General features: G+C 34.1%; 2 protein-coding genes across 2 annotated transcripts; one reads left to right on the top strand and one right to left on the bottom strand.

The window, feature by feature from the left end:
* Nucleotides 1–5,769: 5,769 nt before the first annotated feature.
* On the top strand, nt 5,770–6,932 carry LOC138856953 (early boundary activity protein 2-like). The gene has a single exon (XM_070108066.1). It carries the CDS (start codon nt 5,824–5,826, stop codon nt 6,862–6,864), a length of 1,041 nt encoding a protein of 346 aa, XP_069964167.1. The 5' UTR covers nt 5,770–5,823; the 3' UTR covers nt 6,865–6,932.
* Nucleotides 6,933–9,274: 2,342 nt separating this feature from the next.
* Nucleotides 9,275–10,440, bottom strand: LOC118680986 (early boundary activity protein 2). Its single transcript, XM_036363176.2, has one exon. It carries the CDS (start codon nt 10,381–10,383, stop codon nt 9,343–9,345), a length of 1,041 nt encoding a protein of 346 aa, XP_036219069.2. The 5' UTR covers nt 10,384–10,440; the 3' UTR covers nt 9,275–9,342.
* Nucleotides 10,441–22,523: the final 12,083 nt, after the last annotated feature.

Here is a 22,523-nt window from a genome sequence, read left to right as displayed (position 1 = left end):
ATTAGATATCCTGATTTCCGAAGCTTTCGTATTTAACCTTTCAGCAAAAGCAAATAAAAAATTTCAATGTCAACTCTAAACACAACATCAGTCAAACTATTTTTTATATGCTCCACAGCATCGCAACTCAATACTCACAACAAAAAGCACGTGTTATATAACACAACAAAAACTACTAGCTACAAAATAAAATAAAGTTCCCACAATCAAGCTCAATGAAAAGCAGAAATGGTTTGATGGAAACCCAGTAACCTAGAAAAGAGCACGCAGAGTCAAAAGTAAAAACTACAAATACAAACACACATACACACTCACATATGAATACTCGTGGCAGTGTGACTCAATGCGAACCGAATGTGTAGAGAGAAGTGCAAACGACATTTTGGCGGGAAAATCTTACAACGCAAACACAAAGAAATGTTCTACTATGAAATGAAAACAAACGACAGCAACAACCAACACAAAAATACGGACAGTATCAGGCCAACCACACAAAAACATATTTACGCATAACAAACTTGTACGCTGTGTAATTGAAAGTGTTAAAGAGTTGGAACGAGAGAGCAAGCGAGAATAATTTTAACGGCGGTGTGATAAGGAGCGCGCATGCAAGCTTTTCTATGACGTCATTGATTTCCAGCGCAAGCAACAGTGGGTGTGCACAGAAGGACGCCGCACTGGAAGTAAAAAATTTTCAAGAACTCGCAGAGAGAATGAAGGTGCTTGGAAAGAGCGTTTACGCTCTGACAAACTGAGAGCGACATCTGTTGATAGATTTTGGGCTTGGTGTTGACGCACTCTCAAGCAGACGTAAGTTACAAAAATTGAATTTTAAATTACAAATGTGCGGAGTCAAAAGTTGATTAGAATCTAGTGAAAATATTACATGAAAGAAAAGCCTTTGTGAATATGGGAGCCCAACATCAACAACAATTTCAATATTCACGTATTTTATTCGTAACATGACTATCAGCGAGACAGTCAAACATATTCAAGCGAACTAACGGTATTTTATTATTTTATTTGAACGTAAATGCTGCTGACGCATAAGCTTTGCTAACTATGATTAATGTACGGCAAAAAACAACTAAAATTTGTAGATAAAAGCAAAAATATATGCTTTCGAAATCCCACTACCTCACAAAGGTGACAGACGGTTGGATTTCTTTGCTGTTTTTCGCTGCCGAGCTACTCATATGATTGATAGCGTCGACTAATTTAATGATTTTTGTACAGACTGCTTTTGTTTCGACTTTTCCAATGATAACACATTATATTTGTTCATATGAGCAGTTACATGCTTTTACGGCAGTAGTTATGTGTCCAAAAATAGATTAGCGTCAGCAAATTCTGAAAATCACTAACTTAAATTGGTTTTAATTAGAAATGCCCCTAAAAGTAGGCCTTAAAAGCAGTATATTACAATATTGTTTCGATATAATCTGTATCGGTGTAAAAGCTATAATTGAGACTTCAAAGAACTTGCTGTAATAGAGTTTAAGGGACACTGGTTATTTCTATAGTACTAAGCGATTATTACTAAAGATAAACGAAAACAATGCATCACGAATTATAGTATTAGGCTTTCAAAAGATCGCTACTACTTTAAGAATACCAAATTCATGGTAGAACAATAATACCACTATCAAGTATTACTATAAAATTTTGTTTGGTAACCCAGCTCTTTTAAAACAAAATTAAAGCTTATGCATTATTAATTTGGGCTGATCCACAAAACGTATGACAAACTGGAATTAATGGGTTTGAAGCATGTATTTAAAATGGAAAAGACCTCCATTGTAGAGTGACGATAAGTCAATCGATCAGCCTTTATTCATTACTTCAAATAAGTTAGAGAAAACGATTGGCTCGCCACATCGAAATCAAAGCAAATATATTCAAAAATATTGCTGCTAGCATATCAAAATGCTGAAAACAGCTGTAGCATCATGCTGGGAAAAGAGGCAATCAATCATTCAGTTATTCAGCATTGCTGCTAAAATCTTATCTTTCCAACTGAACGATTCGCAAAGAAAACTCATGCCTACAAGTTCTTATTTGAGTGATGTGTGTAAAATTAGAATCCAAATGAGTAATAATTATTATGATTACTCTTGATGTATTTTCCACGCATTACTACATTTAAGCCTGAAATTTAATTAATTTCATATACTCCACCGAACACGCACCATACCTAACATCAATAGTGAAGTGAGTCTCTACTTTTTGGTTCCTCATCTCCATACCAATCCACGAAGCACATTTCGACTGAACTATTATTATTGTTTTCCTTGAATTTCGTAGTAACCGGAATTTGGTTAGAAATTCTCTATTTACAATACCAATTATCATGTATGTACTATGCACAAAGTCTTGTTTAGTAAGAAATTTGATTGGCATAGCAAATAGCTCTATATTTTGGGGATATTATTGACAACTCCTTAGAGAATTGGGGTAATATTGAATCATTCACATAATAAAAAATAAAAATTTAAATAAAATTGCTCGATGTTATTTCTTCGTAGCGCATCACACTTAACACAGTCATATACAGAAGTACATTTCGTCACTGTTCTGAATAAGTTGCTAATGCATATAACGAATAATTGTGTATCGTTTACGGTTTTGGGATTTGGGGTTGCGATTTTTTCCACTTTGAATTGTATTGGACTTTGCGTGTTGCAACATTGAATTCTGTTGCAAATACACTTTTTAAGCACATTAAATTTCTAAGTATTGTTTTTGAAAAAAATAAACAAATTGAAGTGGAAATTACCTTTAATATCATTCGTTTTATTTTAGTGAGTTAAATATTTTTTTTAAATTTGTTTGACAAAGATCAATTTTATGTAGTTGGTTGTATCGACAATATCAACAACAGCAACGAAATAGGAAGTGATTGAATTTTTTCCCGTTTACTTTGCATGCGGTTAGTTTGTTGCAATTTTTAACGAACAGTTAATTGACAACGTTCCTTTCATTTTGGTGAGTTAGAAATTGTTAGGTGAATTTCAAGTGCATTGTTTGATAGTTAAGTTTTTTACCATTTTTTCCAAGTATAATTAGTTTGTTGAATCGACATCAACACTTCAATTTGGGAGATTATTTCTTCGTGATTTTGCACGAGAATGAATTATATACTTTTATTTTTTTTTTTCTACAACTTTCTTTAGATTTTATTCAAATTCTACAATGTAATTTAAATACTATTAACATTGTGAATTAATTATAATTTCTATTGGTCGAATTTCGAGCACTGGCGAAACTTTAAGTATAAATTAGTATTACCATTTTGGGGGGAGCAATGCCAATAAGAAGACACATTTCTTCTATTATCTCGACTCATTATACATCGTTTCAAATTTATTCTTTCGACTTGACTTCAGTAGTAAATCCATCTACTAAGAAGCAATACAAGCACATATCTTTTTCGAAATTTTAATATTTTACTCACTAAACAACTACAACTAAAATAACTACAATTACATATAATATATTATATCATATATACATATTTAAGGTATTACAATAATTATTATATTTATTTAAATTAGCTTTGGTTAAGCTCCTCCTTTTAATGGCGGTATCGGCACATTTCATTGTAATTGCGTTTCGGATTTAAGATAATATATTGCATCAGCCCCATTCAGTGGGTCTATTACGCTATCAGTGGGCGATTACGGTTCAGAAAAGCTGGCGAGGGTTTGCCACTGAGTGTGTGGGTCGCAAGAGTTTGACGGTCGAAGATAAAGCTCATAAGCTGCCGCGTAGTAATTGACGCTTCCGTCACATTTATTTTAGCCAAATCCACTTTGGATGTGGGTATGACATCTGGTACTATTTGGGCACCAGACAATTCCTCTAATGGTGAAATTACATTTTGGTGATCTATACTAGAAACGTGGGGAGATATGTTTTCCTGATCGGTCGGTTCCTGTTTAGTATTGATGCCCTCAATGACAAGTCGATTATGGGTTCTAACAAGCACTGGTTGTATTGACGAAGGCGAGGATGTCTCGATGAACGACTGCCCTGTAGTAGAGGTATTCAATGCGTCTAAATCCTTCTTAATATATTCTGCATTTTTAATAGGTGATATTATTTGGATAGGTAACATCATACTCATTGGATTGGATCATACTCATTGGGCCGGAGCTTTTTTCATACGTAGACACCGCATAAGTGTATCAACAATGTTAATGTATTTATTTTCTGCTTTTTTTTTTTTTTGATGATCGCTTGTTCCGTGTTTGTTGGCGATTTCTTAATTCGGTCAAATCATGTATTCCAATTCAGCCAACATTTAAAATTGACCTTGTCGATACTGTCGATTCATTCACATTTCCTAAATGCATCATTGCTGGCTGATAAATCCATAATTTTAGCTTGCTCAAAGCGTAAAATAATGATGTTGAGAAGAAAATTTTGGCATATTTATACCAGTCATTGTTAGGCTTAAGTTTCGGAACTTTATATTATTTTTACCTATTTTTTGTACCTGTGCGTGGATCTACTAATTAAAAGTATATATGTACGCATCTACAGACCTATTATTTAGTATAAAGTATTTGGGTTTAATGTGTTACCTGTACAAGTATTGTAAGTTATTGCATTGTTCTATCTCAGGTAGTTGTTCTATCTCAGGTAGTTAGTTGCCTCCAAGGAATAAACATAGGCCTCTCGTTCATTATTATTCCTTTATTTGGCTAAATATGTGTGTTCAACATTCTTAATGATTATTTTATTAAAAAAGGGATTATAACGTTATACTACAATGCAATTCATTAGCGTATTTCAAAAGATACAAAAATCAGACAAGGGCAACTATATGGAAAGTTAACATGAAGGATGAGGTAACAGGCTTAGGAGAATTCTTTACTATCAATTGCTAATTTTTTCTGAGAATATTGAGCATTACTTCCTTGTCTTTTATAAAATCAGATAAAATAATTTAGAGCACTATTGGCGGCCGTTATTCGTCTATCAATAAATATAAAAACTAAGCTTAAGTACTGGAGACAGACTGACTTTCAAACTGGGATCCCTTAAGTGGCTATGTAGACGATAAATATATCGAAGACGTGGGTGAATTTTAATAGCGCCATCAAAGTCAGAAGTGATGTTTTTCAGGCATCTTGGACTTTAATGATATTTAATAACCTTCTTAACCAAGAAATAATTTTTAGCGGTATTAAGAAGAATACATATTTCAAGTCAAATATTTTCCTCTACGCATTGAAATCAAAGCAAATAAATCCGAAATGAATATTGTTGTCATATCAAAATGGTGAAAACAGGAGCAGTCAGTTAGTCAATCACTTAATCATTTGGACAATCTTAGTGCTCTATTTGCTTTTTGCAATTTCGTATAACTTTAAAAATGCGGTAATGAATTGCTTTGTTGAAAAAATTTACAAAACTTTTTTAATAAAGGATTAAGTAAGTTGAAAGCATTTCATTAGTCAAATAAAAGAATGGCAATAAACGAAAGGTAAATTTTTAATGTTTAGAGGCGTAATACCGCAATCTAACAAACTACCTGAGGTAGAACCATGCAATACTCATAATACAGGTACAACATTAAATTGTAAGAAATAATAGGACCACGAACAAGTACATATATGGTATACTTTTAATTAGTAGATCCACAGACAGGTACAAATAGAGGTAAAAAGAATATCAAGGTCCGATAGAATCTACCTGCTCCACTTGCAATCTTATCTTCACGCCGACTGGTATAAATACGGCGAAAATTTCTTATCATCATCATAATATTATCAGTTGCTGACTTTGAAACATCGACGCTCTGAACATCTTACAATTATGGACTTATCCACGAAAAGCAATATTAATTTAGAAAACGTGAATAAATTGACAGAAAGCCCACTTGATTTAAGGCGGTTTCCGGCAACCTCAAATGGAAGTTTTGGACAAGGAGCCGAATTTAGAAATCACCAACAAACAGGAAACGAGCTATCATCGGTAGCTGATCGGCAATTAAAACGCCGACGAAATTTTGAAATGAAATTCATCAGAGAAGCAAAAAAACTAAAACTGGACGAAACTATAACACCAGTGCAAAAAGAGACACCGCGACCTATAGTAGTAATACCAAAGGTACAGACACCACCAAACATTAACATCCTTGATAGCCTTGTGCAACTACTACTAACTATGAGCAAAGCGCCGGTGTCCACTAACCTTAAATCAGTATTACCCTATCCAATGAGTATCGACATAGTTGAGAACTCTTATAGAAAAATACCAGCTATTAAAAAGGAGCCAGCATTTAAAGACGATTTAGTCACATCGAATACCTTAACAACAGGGAACTCGCTAATCGAGACATCATCGTCTTCGTTATTACAACCAGTGCTCGTTAGAACCCATAACCCACATATCAGTGAGGGCATCAATATTAAGCAGGAACCGACCGATCAGGAAAACATATCTCCCAATGTTACTAATATTCATCACCATGATGTAAGTGCAGCAAATGAGGAGTCGTCTGATGTCCAAATAGGACCACATGGTACACGCGTATCCAAAGTGGATTTGATTAAAATAAATGTGACGGAAGCGTCAATTGCTACGCGGCAGCTTATGAGCTTTATCTTCGACCGTCAAACTCTTGCGACCCACACACTCAGTGGCAAACCCTCGCCAGCATTTCTGAACCGTAACCGGCCACTGAAGGCGCAATTAGACCCACTGAAGGTAGCTGATGCAATATATTATCTTAGAAATGTACGAAATTTCCCCGAACGCGAAATTCGAAACGCAATCACGATGAAGTGTGCGGACACCGCCAAAGCCATAAAAAGAAGGAGCTTACCCAAAGCTAATTTAAATAAATTATTGTAGTACTTAAAATGTATATATACATACGATGTGTTGTTGATTAATAAAAAAAACAATTTGTAAAAATAAAATATTGCTTCTCATAATTATTCGGGTGTAGTCAAAAATACATTTTTTTAGAGGAAGTCCGATTGTATAGAGATAATCGAATTAGTACTCTACCTTTCGGTCACTATACATATCTCAGTAGGTAAGGTTAAGTTCAGTTATTGGCTGATATCCCAACCATTGTTCCCCCTCCTTTTTGAATTCGGTAGTAACTATTTGCCGAATGTAAATGTGAGCCATATCTTCTTTCCAAATGAAACAACATTAAATTCTTTCGCATTGAAACAATTAACTAAGCTTAGTTTAAACAGAGCTTTTAAGGTCTGGCAACTTTCATCTAAAAATATTCAAAATCGAATTATAATTTTTTTGGCCTCTACATACCGTATATGACGTATATGAGGATTTTAGTGCCTATCATTACATTGAAGCTATCTGTAAATTAATGAAATTAAGTGGATATATTTTTTCGAATATGATATATTATTTCCAAAATGAATAAAAGCGATTCGGATATATACCAAATAATTCCGCGTCTATTTTTGTTCGGAAAAACTAGAAAAAAGCTTTATTTGCAGCGAAGCTGGAATATCCTTCACAAATAGAAAAGTTTCCATATAAGAACTTGATTTTGTTTGGTCGATTTGTATGGCAGCTAGATGCTATAGTCATCCGATCTGGATAATTTATTAGAATATTGTACCTATTAGGTGTTGCAAACATCGTGGAAAGCTTAATATATCGTGTTCAGGGTATAAAAATGGGTTCTCATTATAACTGGTGTAATTGAATATAACCGATTTAGTAACTTATGACGCCTTTCGTTAACATATTACTTAAATGTGTCAGAATTATGACTTAAGATATTGCAGCGGCACATGGCGGGATTATGGTCGTTAATTCTTCGGATTCTATTTACAATGCGCACTATTACCCCATTGAACATTTGACCTCAACTTACTATGGATCGTTTCCGTGTTATGGAAGGCTTTCATGTGTCTGCTAAGAATTTCTCTAATTATAATTTTTTACTCTGTGTATGCAATTGATGATGTTTAAAATTTAACTGGTATAACAAATAGGACTAGACTTTGGAAATATTGTAATAATAATGATCTGCTGCATTATTTTTCTACCTAATCGACTAATTTAGTACAACGAATCGCAATAGAGAGGGGAATTCGTGGTTAAAAATTTTGAAAATTGGTTTAATGTATATATCTTTTAATCCATTCAAGCAATAACATCTAAATTTGGACAAAATAAATTATTTGGACAGCTATTACAGCGGTATTAAATTAGCTGAAATTATGTGATAACACCGTTCACTTCCCATATAACGGTTATTTTAAAAACTACTTAAAGCGCGATAAGTCCATAACTGAATGGGTCAGAGACCACAGGTTGGTACAAGATGGCCCTATAGGAGGTGGTGCCAATATTAGAATATGTGCGTGAAGCCGCCTACTAATTTCAACCAAATGCTGTATAGAACACTATCTTGACAGTCCTATATCACGAGCGAAGATTAACGAAATCGGACTATAACCACGCCTACTTCCCCTTCAAACCAATTTTAAATTCCATCTGTTGCTCTCACTTTTTAGTATACAAATCAAAGTTATATGAATATATCGGGACAAAACTTGGCAAAAATAGTGCCTCTAAGGTATGCCATCTCGCGTCAATTGTCAACATTAGACCAAAACTGTTCAAGGCCCCGCATACAGAATATGTGGACCCCAGTGTGTATGGCTGAGTTTTTGCCGTAAATATCGGTGTGGTTTAGCGCTGAATATGAATGGAGTTGGTTTAGACCTAGTTTTTCCGAACAAAAATAGACGCGGAATTATTTGGTATATATCCGAATCGCTTTTATTCATTTTGGAAATAATATATCATATTCGAAAAAATATATCCACTTAATTTCATTAATTTACAGATAGCTTCAATGTAATGATAGGCAAATAAAATCCTCATATACGGCATATACGGTATGTAGAGGCTAAAAAAATTATAATTCGATTTTGAATATTTTTAGATGAAAGTTGCCAAATCTTAAAAGCTCTGTTTAAACTAAGCTTGGTTAATTGTTTCAATGCGAAAGAATTTGATGGAATTTAATGTTGTTTTATTTGGAAAGAAGATATGGCTCACATTCACATTCGGCAAATAGTTACTACCGAATTCAAAAAGGAGGGGGAACAATGGTTGGGATATCAGCCAATAACTGAACTTAACCTTACCTACTGAGATATGTATAGTGACCGAAAGGTAGAGTACTAATTCGATTATCTCTATACAATCGGACTTCCTCTAAAAAAATGTATTTTTGACTACACCCGAATAATTATGAGAAGCAATATTTTATTTTTACAAATTGTTTTTTTTATTAATCAACAACACATCGTATGTATATATACATTTTAAGTACTACAATAATTTATTTAAATTAGCTTTGGGTAAGCTCCTTCTTTTTATGGCTTTGGCGGTGTCCGCACACTTCATCGTGATTGCGTTTCGAATTTCGCGTTCGGGGAAATTTCGTACATTTCTAAGATAATATATTGCATCAGCTACCTTCAGTGGGTCTAATTGCGCCTTCAGTGGCCGGTTACGGTTCAGAAATGCTGGCGAGGGTTTGCCACTGAGTGTGTGGGTCGCAAGAGTTTGACGGTCGAAGATAAAGCTCATAAGCTGCCGCGTAGCAATTGACGCTTCCGTCACATTTATTTTAATCAAATCCACTTTGGATACGCGTGTACCATGTGGTCCTATTTGGACATCAGACGACTCCTCATTTGCTGCACTTACATCATGGTGATGAATATTAGTAACATTGGGAGATATGTTTTCCTGATCGGTCGGTTCCTGCTTAATATTGATGCCCTCACTGATATGTGGGTTATGGGTTCTAACGAGCACTGGTTGTAATAACGAAGACGATGATGTCTCGATTAGCGAGTTCCCTGTTGTTAAGGTATTCGATGTGACTAAATCGTCTTTAAATGCTGGCTCCTTTTTAATAGCTGGTATTTTTCTATAAGAGTTCTCAACTATGTCGATACTCATTGGATAGGGTAATACTGATTTAAGGTTAGTGGACACCGGCGCTTTGCTCATAGTTAGTAGTAGTTGCACAAGGCTATCAAGGATGTTAATGTTTGGTGGTGTCTGTACCTTTGGTATTACTACTATAGGTCGCGGTGTCTCTTTTTGCACTGGTGTTATAGTTTCGTCCAGTTTTAGTTTTTTTGCTTCTCTGATGAATTTCATTTCAAAATTTCGTCGGCGTTTTAATTGCCGATCAGCTACCGATGATAGCTCGTTTCCTGTTTGTTGGTGATTTCTAAATTCGGCTCCTTGTCCAAAACTTCCATTTGAGGTTGCCGGAAACCGCCTTAAATCAAGTGGGCTTTCTGTCAATTTATTCACGTTTTCTAAATTAATATTGCTTTTCGTGGATAAGTCCATAATTGTAAGATGTTCAGAGCGTCGATGTTTCAAAGTCAGCAACTGATAATATTATGATGATGATAAGAAATTTTCGCCGTATTTATACCAGTCGGCGTGAAGATGAGATTGCAAGTGGAGCAGGTAGATTCTATCGGACCTTGATAATCTTTTTACCTCTATTTGTACCTGTCCGTGGATCTACTAATTAAAAGTATACCATATATGTACTTGTTCACGGTACTATTATTTCTTACTACTGGGGGCTTAATGTTGTACCTGTATTATGAGTATTGCATGGTTCTACCTCAGGTAGTTTGTTATATTGCGGTATTACGCCTCTAAACATTAAACATTTACCTTTCGTTTATTGCCATTCTTTTATTTGACTAATGAGATACGTTCAATTTACTTAAACCTTTATTAAAAAAAGCGTTTATGCATTTTTATAACATCACAAATACACTAAATACCCAAGATTAGGACCTTCTCTCAAATAATTAAAGTTATCTTCTAACTAATGAAGGTTCAGGATTGATGCTTTTTACTCTTGGTTTTAATCTAGTTCGGAAAATGGAACAATGTATTTATTATAAAGAAATAATTAGTTTGAGGGATGTTACAGCTAATAATATTTTCAGTTTCTCGACCCATTTAATTACTATGAAAAAATATACTTCATATGAGTTCGTTATTAATATTACGCATATTTTGAAAACGAAAAAGCTAATCTGTATCTTGGATGCAGGAATCATGTGTAAAATATCCTTCTGTTCACAAAAAGTGATGATTCCAGCCTGATTGCTGACCTCCATCAATGAATTTGAAAGCAGCTTTCGAGCACCAGTTCAATTTAGCACAGTTTCGAATTCATATATGAATAAAAGTATGTGTATGTAACGGGTGCTTTTTTAGACTGTAGTTTTCAACGAAGCAATACCTTTTTTGGAGTTGGTTGCAGTTTGGTTTGCCATTTCATATGGAATAGATTAACTCCGAAACAACGTTCGGCGAACGGGCTCAAAAAGAGTTGGCAACCAATCCCGATTTAACCAAGAAAATTTTATTCAGCGATGAAGGTCACTTTTGGTTGAATGGATACATTAATAAACAAAACAGCCGCACTTCGAGTGATGATTATCCACAAACAATTGTTGAAAAGCCATATTAGTCCATATTTCTTCAAAAATGAAACCGGCCATAATGTTACAGTCATTGAGGAACGCTATACAGTCACGATTAATGACTTTTTTGTGCTTGAACTGCGGGATGTTGTTGTAAACAACCTTTGATTTTAATAAGACAGCGCTAAATGCCATACAGCCAACGCAAAAATCGATTTATTTAAGGTAAGCGTATTATCTCGTATCGTGGGACTGTGGTGTGGCCTCCAAGATCGTGCGATGAATTTTTTTTTTTTGGGTTATGTTGCTTGTCTATGCAGATAAACCCGATTCGATTGAAGCCTTAGAAGAGAATACTCATCGCGTTACTGCTGACATACGGCCCCAATTGCTACAAAAAGTGGTCGAAAATTGAGTCTCTCCGCTGAAATTTTTTCGAGTCACTTGATCGAAATCATTTTAAAAACATAATGGCAAACCCCTTTTTTTATAATAAAGTTAGATTTTTGCCCATAATATGCAACAAGTTATATGGGTTTTATTTCTACTTAAAAACCACATGTCTAAAAAATACCCTTTACGTGTGTTAAACAACTGTGCAGCTTTGGAGGCAATTAAGCGATTTAAAAATTTACAAATTTTTTATGAACTCTCACTGACATTCACATAAACTCAACGAAAAACGAATCAAAGCGAGAAGTCAATTTACCAACAACAACGTAACGCTTGATTGGCTCCAAAATGAAATTCATACACAACACAGCTGCATTGGCTGGCCCCCGACACAATTCAATAATAAAATGCCAATGCTTTGCTGTATGGGAGCTTTTAAAATTGATTAGTTGTGGCTGAAAATTTGTGTGCTGAAAGTGAGTAAGCAAATTATTGGTGGAGAAACAGGGAAGCTAATAACTGCCTCTGGATGTTGGGTTGTATGTCCTGCAAAAAGGAGAATTGCGAACATAACGGTACACTGATGCTGAGGATGGCATAAAATACAACAACGCTACTCAATTATAAATATGATTTCCAAAAGCTGGCTGCAGGCAGAAGCAAACATGCAAACATTCACACACACACGAGAAATGAGTAAGCAAAATGAAAACAAATCAAATAATGACGGAAATATGGGCAAATAAAGGTAAATGCAAACATAAAACAGGGAAATAACTGCAATTTGTTTCTCTTTAAATGAACAACACCAAGTGTATTTCTGCTGGAGTGGCAGTGTGATGGCATGGCGTATACGCAACAATTGTTTTCATGCATTTAAAATGAACAATGGACTTGAACAACTTGTAAGGTGGAAGATGAGTTTTTATGCATGCGTGTGCATATATAAGCGAAAATATGATTTTCCAAATCCACCGCAATTGCTGGCTGCCACAAGCTGAGTTTTTTGAAGTCTTCCACCGCATGCTACTAATATCCGGGAGATATATAAATGCTTGAATTAATATCTGCAAAGTATTAAAGGTAGAGATTTTTACATAGCAACAAAAGACTTCCCTCTTTTCAAGGCTACATTTGTAATCAGGCATGCTCATATAGGTATGTATACGAGTTTTAAATAGGGTGGTTCTTAAATACAGAATATATTGAAAATAAGTATTATTCAAAAATATCGCATATATAAAATTTTTTAAATATGTTTGTCTATTAATTGACACTCTCTTTAGTTATAATATGTAAAAGTAACAAGTAAGGAAGGGCTAATTTCAGGTGTAACCGGACATGTTATACTTTTGCAACTTGCAAGGATCAAAGCCGGCTAAATACCTTCAGGTGTTGGCAAAACTTTATATTAAAAAATATTGCGATACAATTCAACATTCATTATTAATCTATATAATTCATATTTAATCTAGTTTTGGCATTATTACGCTAACGGAAAAAATGCGTTTTGGGTTTCTTTCACGTACCTCACAAACCATCCCCAATATATAAGGAGTAATTGTTATATGGGGGCTGGAGCAAGTTTTCACCCGATTTTATCCATTTTGGGCACACAGATGCACCGTTATTAGAAAAATACGCGCTCACAATTTTAATAAGATAACGCACATATTGGCCGATATTTGCGGAATAAAGTCACCTGGAAGTTCGAAAATCTTTATTTCAGGTATATGGGGCTAAAGGAAGTATTAACCCGATTCAACCCATTTTTGACGTACAGACATACTATTATCAGGTAACGATTTTCTCCTAATTTGAGTTATACATCTCACAGATTGACCGATACACATATTCTGTATGTGTGGCCTTGAACAGTTTGATCCGATATTGATAATTTTTCACCGCGAGATGGCATACCTTAGAGGCACTATTTTTGCACAGCTTTATCCCAATAAATTCATGTAGCTTTGATTTGTATACTGAAAATTGAGATGGAATTTAAAGTTGTGTTATATAGAGAGTGGAAGTGGTTGCAGTACATTTTTCAACTGTAACGTAGGCCTGTTAGGATAATGTTACTTACCAAATTTGCTTGAAATCAGTCAAGTGGAGCCAGATATACGGAAAGGTGGGTGGTGCTTCGACTTTTTTATTTAATGAGTACTCGCATTTTTAGTAGTTGTAATCAAAACTGTTATATGGGGAGTAGCCGGTAGTATCATCCAATTTCACTCATTTTTGTACTGTTTGTAAGGGTGCTAAAAATTATTCTTTTATCCTGAGTGAATTTTGTTATTATAGCTTTATCGGTTTAAGAGATATGCACATTAAACATATTAGAGGGAGGACCACGCCCACTTCAAGAAAATTTTAAACTGCAGATGCCCCACCCTAATCGATTTGTTATTCCAAATAACAGTCTTGTATCTTTTTGGTGAGCTTAGTTATGGCAATTTATTCGTTTTCGATAAATGGCATTGTCCGATTACGCCCATCTACAATATCAATCTTCTTATCGTGCCAAGAAATAATATATATGTATCAAGTTTCATCAAAATATCTCAACTCTTACTTAAGTTACAACTTGCACCGTCGAACGAAGGGACAAACAGACAGTCGCCCAGATTTCAATTTGCCGCTTCATCCTGATAGTTTATATATATATAAACCTATATAATAGTACTATTTTATAAATATTTTTTTAACTACACTCATGTGCATAACATCTATTTATAAATTAGGAATTTTTGTTGGCAATTTTGTGTAGGATTGGCGATTTGTGCGCCGCTAATCGGCATGTATTATATAAGAAGTCATTTCCTTGCTTGATGAACGCCACAAATCGAGCATATGTATGTGTGCGTGTGTGACATCATTTTTGGTTACAAATAATTTTTCATCAACGTAAGAGTTATAAAATTCCGTAAAACCAAAACAAAGGTAGCTCAGCTCGTGCACATGCCTATACATACACACAAGCCCGTCAACGTCATTTATATGACAACATTTTTTCCTGCTTCCAACGCAGCACGCTAAGCAAAAGAAATCTGTTGTAGTGCAAATAAAAAAGGTCATGACCCTCAAAGGTTCGAAAGGTAATGTTTAAAGGTCTTTGTGGCAGCTTAGGCGCCTACAACACCCTTGAATTGACACGCCTACACACATATCTTTTGGTTAAGCGCATAAGGTTTATTATTATTATTATGTGAAGTAATTCTTTAACGGTCTTTGAAGGTGGAAAAAAAGTTTTATGATTGGCATTTGTGAAATTTTATTTCAATAGTTTGACAGCGAGACTTTATTTTAAGAAGAAAGCAGAAAAATGGATTTAACCCTTTTCACTCTATTGTACATACATATTTACACAACTAATAACAACAAATCAAAGTTGCTTTTCAATTCATTCTACTTGCGACTTATTTCAAAGGAAAGACATGTGGAACAATTTTAAGGTAACAAGAATAAGATGTCTGCATATTTCTTTGGATCAAATATTTTAATTTAAATTACAGGTCCGGAGTAAACAAAAATACAAATACATGTATGACGACTTTTCGATAAATTTACATTATCGTTGGGCAATAATCAGTGTAGGTACTTTTATACTATCGTAATATGTTACTACAGAGAATAATAGTTTTGTTCGACTAACGGTTGTTTGTAGCACCTAAAACTAATCGAGATAAATATAGAGATATATAAGTATAGAATATAAATGATCAGGATTACGAGACGAAATCCGGGATAAGTTCGGGTGAAATTCTTGAGTAAGAATTGAGATATCTGGATGAAACTTGGTAAACATGCTTCTTGTCAACATAAGGTTTGTATCCAGATTAAAACGGACCATTTCCACGCCCACATTAACCGAAAGCCAAGTGCCATAAGTAAGCTTTAAAATAAAATACAAAAGTGATATTTGGTACCCCGAATCCCACTAGGGTAGGGAATCAGTGGTTTGAAAATTAAGTTAAACGGGCCTAACCCCGCCCACTAATAGGTTTAATATACGTATCCGCCTAACCACAAAAAAAAACAGCCAAGTTTTCTAAGCGCAAGTCTTTTCGATACTTCTATCGACCGTGTAAAATCGGATTTTAACCTCGCTTCATCCCCAAAGTGAGATAATTTAATAAATATTTGCGCCAAAGACATTAAATTTCACACACTAAATGTTTCTGAAGGGCTTCCTTGGAACCGATATTTAGGTGAAATTCCATATCTAAAAATCTGCACGAGCAATTGTAATCTAATTCCGTACGTTACTTAATCCTGCCTTTCCTATATTAACTTTAGAGTATATAAATCAAACACCAATGAATTTATCGGGTACAAGGTACGAACTCTCAGGTCTAAAAATTGTTGAAATCGGGAGATAACCGTTCAAGCCCCCAGATAGCGAGTATATGGATTGCAGAGCCTACGGATGACTTTTTACTGAAAATATCGGTCAAGTGAACGTATATTATTGAATATATTAAAGCTTAATGTATAATATATATAAAATTGGTCAACGAATTAAGCCAGCTGCCATAAACTGCATTTTCGTTATTTATTTCGTGTAAAATTGCGTGAAAACATGTTCCCGAATATACTTGAATAATCAGTTCGCACCTTTTTCCTAGTCAAATACACTCGTTATACTGATATCCGACTTTCTAGTTGACTTTAAGTCATTTGGTCAGTACATGTGATATTTTAATTTTTTCATAAACATAATGTGGTTTAGCGCTGAATATGAATGAAATCAGTTTGGACCGTCATCTAAGCCCCATGACCTAATTATAATGCTTTCTGTTTCACTGGTTGATTTTTTCCTCATATTCCAAATATATTGAATTTATAACACGTTGAGAAAAAAGTATCGACAAATTTACACATTTTAACTCTACATACATTCATCATCGCTAAGGCACTTAATAAATTATTTCATAAACTATTTGAGAATTCCAAGTTGAGAAACGCATAGATATAAAGTTAAGGAATTATTATTGTCTAAAGTATTAGAAACTTCTAAGATGCCAGAAGAAGAAAAGTTTATGTCTAAGTAGAAAATATCTGAGAATGTTGAAAAATAATATCTTCTGCCAGCACACACAAGAATGTCTTACTATAAAAATTCAAAAACATTTAATGTTTAAAGGGTATTTAAAAAATAAAATCCAAAGCAAAAAAGCATTCTGCAATTCGGAGAAAAAACACAAATGCCTCGGTTCACTAAGCAGCAGATATCTAAAACCATCTGCGTTGCTCACCAATAAAAAATCAGTTAGACGTTCTTAGGGTATATATCGTACACTATTTTTCTATAATACATGTTTAGGTGCTACAGGTTTTTCGCCTAAAAAATTTTAAATATATTTATAAGACCAATTTTTCTTTAAACAGAGTTGACATGCATTGGATTCGAAATTTAATTTAAGAAAGGCTAGAGCAACTAAAATTGTAAGGCTGAGAGCAAAGATGTTTAAAAATACTACTGATTCGAAAAAAATTTAAAAATAGTTTCCAGAAAGTAAATTTTATATACAAGAACCAGTATTATGTTTAGAGCAAAACAACAAAACTTAACGTAAAAGCTAGGCATGTTTTCAAAAAATATTTTTTACTGCAAGACTGTAATTTATTCTTACCTAACGATATTTGCACATTTCCACGCTTCATTCGCGCTAACTTTTCCAGCCTTACTACCAATTGGGATTTATCTTAGTTAAATACAGCCTAAAGCACAGTAATATATATAGCTGTTATATGCTATGCACATACATACATATGTTACGTTTTTTTTGTATTGCAATAGCTTATTGTTGTTATTGCTTTCTAATCTATACCCACACAACCACACCTAACTTATTGGCCTTTTCTGTTTTCATTGTTTCCCTTGCCAATACAAGTTTATCTTCAATCTTTGACAAATGCACATGATAACTGTTGCTGTTATGTGGTTGTTGTTGTAACTGTTATTTCTTTGTTTAGCGCTGGCAGTGCTTAAGACAAAAGCTTTCATTATAATTCAACAAAATCGCCTACTACACGTGTACTCGTATCTCTCCATTTGTCTTCAGTGAAGTGGAATCCCTTTGTGCTATGCCAGCTTATGTTAAACCAAGGAGAGTGTGTTTGAGTGTGTTTGCATGCACCTGACATACGTTAATATAACAGTAGTGTACGTCTTTTACTTTAATTAAATGTTAAAGTTCGTTTATTGTTCGATGTGGAAGTCTATTAGGAAAAGGTATTTCTTGGAGAGCGCATTTCATATTAAATTTCAAAGTTTTGCGCGAAAAAGTGAAGTTGGTAGGGGAGGCAGGTAAACCACATACATATTTAGTGTTAATGTTAATGTGGAATATCAATACAAAGTTTTCCAATAAAAGTGAAATGATTTAAAAAATAGCACACTAATTGTTAAGAAAATTCAAATGTTTTTTTTATTTAATGTGAAGAGCTATCAATACAATTAAGTTCTAATTATAACATCATTCAAAAGGCCTCCACAACTTCTTTTGCAGGAACGAATTCGATGAACACAATTTTCAAGTACATTTTCCTCAATATTGACGTCTAAAGCTTGAAGCCAGTCTGACTTATTGCTAAATATCAATGATTTCAAATAAACTCACAAGAAGTAGTCTAATGGTTGGAGGCCGTTCAATTTCACAATTTCTTGAAATTATCGAATTTCCAAACTTTTCTCGCAATAATTCGGTTGTTGCACGTGCTGTGTGCCACGTAACCTCATTTTGTTGGAACCAGATGTTGTCAAGATCAACATTTCCAATTGCGGCTAGAAAACGTTGGTTATCATAGATCTATACGGCTCCCCATTGACAGTAACGGTGTCACCAACTTCATTTCAAAAGCAGCAGGGACCGATGATACCACCAGACCAAAAAACACACCAAACTGTCACTTCAGGTGAATGGAATGGTTGTTTATGAATGATTTGTGGATTTTCTTCGAACAAGAATCGAGAGTTTTGTTTATTTACCGCACCACTCAGATGAAAGTGAAACACATCGTAGAAGATGATTTTCTTAAAAAAAGTTATCGTTTTCATGTTGTACAATAGCTTCAATTGTTGGGTGAGATTATTTTATATGGATGTAAGCTCAAATCCTTTCTCAAAATCCGTCAGGTTGTGGTCTGAGACAGTGGCAATTCTTCAGAAGGTCTTGGAATCGACCAATTGCGATCTTCAGCAACACTAGCCTAAACGGCAGCATTATTTTCAATACTTCTAGCGGTTCTGGCACTTGAACAATATGTAAAGAAAATGTACGCACAAAATTCTCAACAATTCAACGAATAGTTTGCACAGGTGGACGATTACTACGACCATAAAATGGCAAAAGCGCACAAAAAGTTCCAATTGGAGAACGATTACTTTGACAATAAAATTAAATAACTTGTAAACGTTGTTCTTGCGTATATCTTTCCATGTTAAAATTGTAAACATTACTGAATACAATGAAAAGTGATGAATTAAAATTGAAAAATTACAGATCATGCATATTAAAAATGGCTGAAAAGATACTTAGAATTCATATCACCTCTATTGGAAAACCCGATATAAATGCGATTACTCAACATTTTTTCCAACAAGGCTTAAAATATTCACTGACATTTTGTAAACACTAGTTGCCATCTAACTTGAAAATTACCTTGAAAAAATTATCGTTTTTATTTATTAATTAAAATAGAAATGCCACACTTTTGCTTGAAAATTTATTGAAGGACATGAACGCAAGCATAATCAAAAGCACTTTATTAATTTGAAATTAACTGCAATATGTGCACAAATTACATAACTTTGAATTCAGCAATATATTAAAAAAGGGAATTTTTTCAGCGAATATAAAAATCACAATAAAAAAAAATTACAGTTGCCACCAAATTTTAAATTATTAAAAATTATAATATAGAAAAGTCAGTCTAATAATAATTGTCTTTTACTTGTAATTATTTTCGTTTCAAAAAATTTATTTAAAAACAAGTAAGGAAGGGCTAAGTTCGGATGTAACCGAACATTTTATACTCTCGCAAGGTCAAATGGTATACTCGTTTGAGATTTCTTTGTGGATTGACTGATATTTTCGGTAGAAGGTCAACTATAGGCACTGGGGTCCACATATTTAGTACTTAGGGGTTTGAACAGTTTTGGTTCGATTTAGACAATTTTTGGCCGCAAGGTGGCATACTTTAATTGCATTATTCACGCAAAGTTTTACCCCGATATAATCATTTTTACCTGATTTGCATAGTGGAATGTGAAAGAATCAGATGGAATTGAAAATGGTGTTACATGGGAAGTAAGCGTGGTTGTAGTCCGATTTCGCTCATTTTCGCACTATGACATAGAAACATAAAATGAACGTTATGCACCGAATTTGGTTGAAATCGGTTTAGCAGATCTCAAGATATGGGTTTTCACCTAAAAGTGGGCTGTGCCACGCCCACTGTCTAATTTTGAACGCGGTTCCTATAAAGTCATCTTATACCATCTCAGAGATAAAATTTAATGTCTCTGGCGTGTTTAGTGCTTGATTTATCGCGCTTTTAGTAGTTTTTAACAGTACCGTTATATGAGGAGTGGGCGGAGTTGCCACCCGATTTCAACTATTTTCACACCGTCAATAGAAGTGCTAAAAACATTTGCTTCTAGTGAATTTTGTTATTAAATCATTAGCGGTTTAGGAGATATGCACATTAAACCTATTAGAGGCGGGACCACGCCCACTTTTTAAAAAAAAGTTTTTACTGCAGATGCCCCTCCCTAATGTGATCCTGTGTACCAAATAACAGTCTTGTATCTTATTGCGGAGCTTAGTTATGGCAAGTTATTTGTTTATGATTAATGGCGTTTTGTGGGCGTGGCAGTGGTCCGATTACGCCCATCTGCAATACCAACCGTCTCACGGTACCAAGAAACATGTCTACCAAGTTTCATAAAGATATCTCAATTTTTACTCAAGTTAGAGCTTGCACGGACGGACGGACGGACAGACGGACGGACGGACAGGCGGACAGACGGACAGACAGTCACCCGGATTTCAACTCGTCTCTTCATCCTGATCATTTATATATACATAACCCTATATCTAACTCGATTAATTTTAGGTGATACAAACAACCGTTAGGTGAACAAAACTATTATACTCTGTAGCAACAGGTTGCGAGAGTATAAATATAGAAAATTCGAAAAGGGTTGCTAACTTTTCCAAGTTTACAATTTCAAATATTTAAATTTATAAAATTTTTTCAGGATATCCAAATATCATATAATACTCAAGTGTACATGTTAAAAAAATTCAGCATTACCACTAAATTTTAAATTTTGAAAAAATTTTATATGAAAAAGTCTTTGGAAACGGATAATAATTTTTCCTTTAATTTCATTACTATTCTTTTAAAAAAATATGTTTCCAAAAAAATTGAAAATTCCAAAAGAGCTGCCATTTTTTCAATATATACAACTCACAAAATTTTTATTGTGTTCTGTAAATCCAAATATTAACCAAGCATGTCTATAATAACAAATTCCGAGTATTGTCACCATTTTTTAAATTCTAATATAATTTTTCATTACATTTGAAACAAATGTTAAAAAATTTCTAATAAATACATTTCGAGGAAATTATTATATTGGCATCATAATACAAGAAACGACCTTAACTTCGGTTGCACCGAAACAAAAATTCCTTTGACCAGTCACTTTATATGACAGCTTCTTGCTAGAGCGGCTCGATCTGAACAATTTCTTCTGAGATTGCAACGTTGCCTTCCACAATAACCAATGTTAAATTTGGTGAAGATATCGCTTCAAATCAAATTTTTTCCATACAAGCACTTGATTCGGATCGTTTATGACAGGTATACCATATACTATAGTAGCGCGATCTAAAAAATTTCTTCGGACTAGTGACTAATTCGCATACGCAAACAGCTCAAGTACACACCGAGTACTTTGGCCCTCTAAACCATGAAACCCTCATCAAGCATTGCTGCTGTTAAGAAATTATTTCCATTTTGTGCAATTGAAGAGTTTTTGCCTACATTTGGGCTCATTAATAAATATTTATCCAAGTCACGTACCTATCGCTATTATGAATATAAGTAAATGACGCATATGTGAATGTAATCTAATCGGACTTAATTGAAGACTGCTATCACTTCAAATATTTACCTCCTACCTCAGTAGAACAAATTTTTATACACCAGCCTATCATCTATATGAAACGAGAACATTTAGTTGTATTATTAAATAATTTTCGAACTTATAATATTATATCCGGCATATGGACTAAAAATACTATTACTAAATGTCGTCTGAGAGAAATTTAACAAATTCAAGGTCATTCCGAACGAAGTTTTACGCATTTCTACTTTTGCTTTAACAAAGTCAAACAACTAGTCACCGAATATAAAACTTGAAAATTGTCATCGAAAGTAATATATCGATTTTCGTTTCAAATTAAAATATTTATATTGCCTAAACTTAGGCGCATTGCTGTTTCTGTACAAAGAAATCTCCTTTTTTCTCACTTTACCACTATTCCAGATCGTTTGATATTCAGCTTTGTTCACTTCAGCTAAATTTTATTCATTTCTCTGCTTTACATGAAACTTGCAAACTTGACA

Source organism: Bactrocera oleae, chromosome 4 (assembly GCF_042242935.1).
Source record: "Bactrocera oleae isolate idBacOlea1 chromosome 4, idBacOlea1, whole genome shotgun sequence".
NCBI lineage: Eukaryota > Metazoa > Arthropoda > Insecta > Diptera > Tephritidae > Bactrocera > Bactrocera oleae.
The sequence above is the reverse complement of the archived record's forward strand: the minus strand, read 5'-3'. Positions and strand labels throughout refer to the sequence as shown.

What these genes read in the sequence shown, in the direction of transcription:
- LOC138856953 (XM_070108066.1), top strand. Translation starts at nt 5,824, where the DNA reads ATGGACTTATCCACGAAAAGCAATATTAATTTAGAAAACGTGAATAAA.
- LOC118680986 (XM_036363176.2), bottom strand. Translation starts at nt 10,383, where the DNA reads ATGGACTTATCCACGAAAAGCAATATTAATTTAGAAAACGTGAATAAA.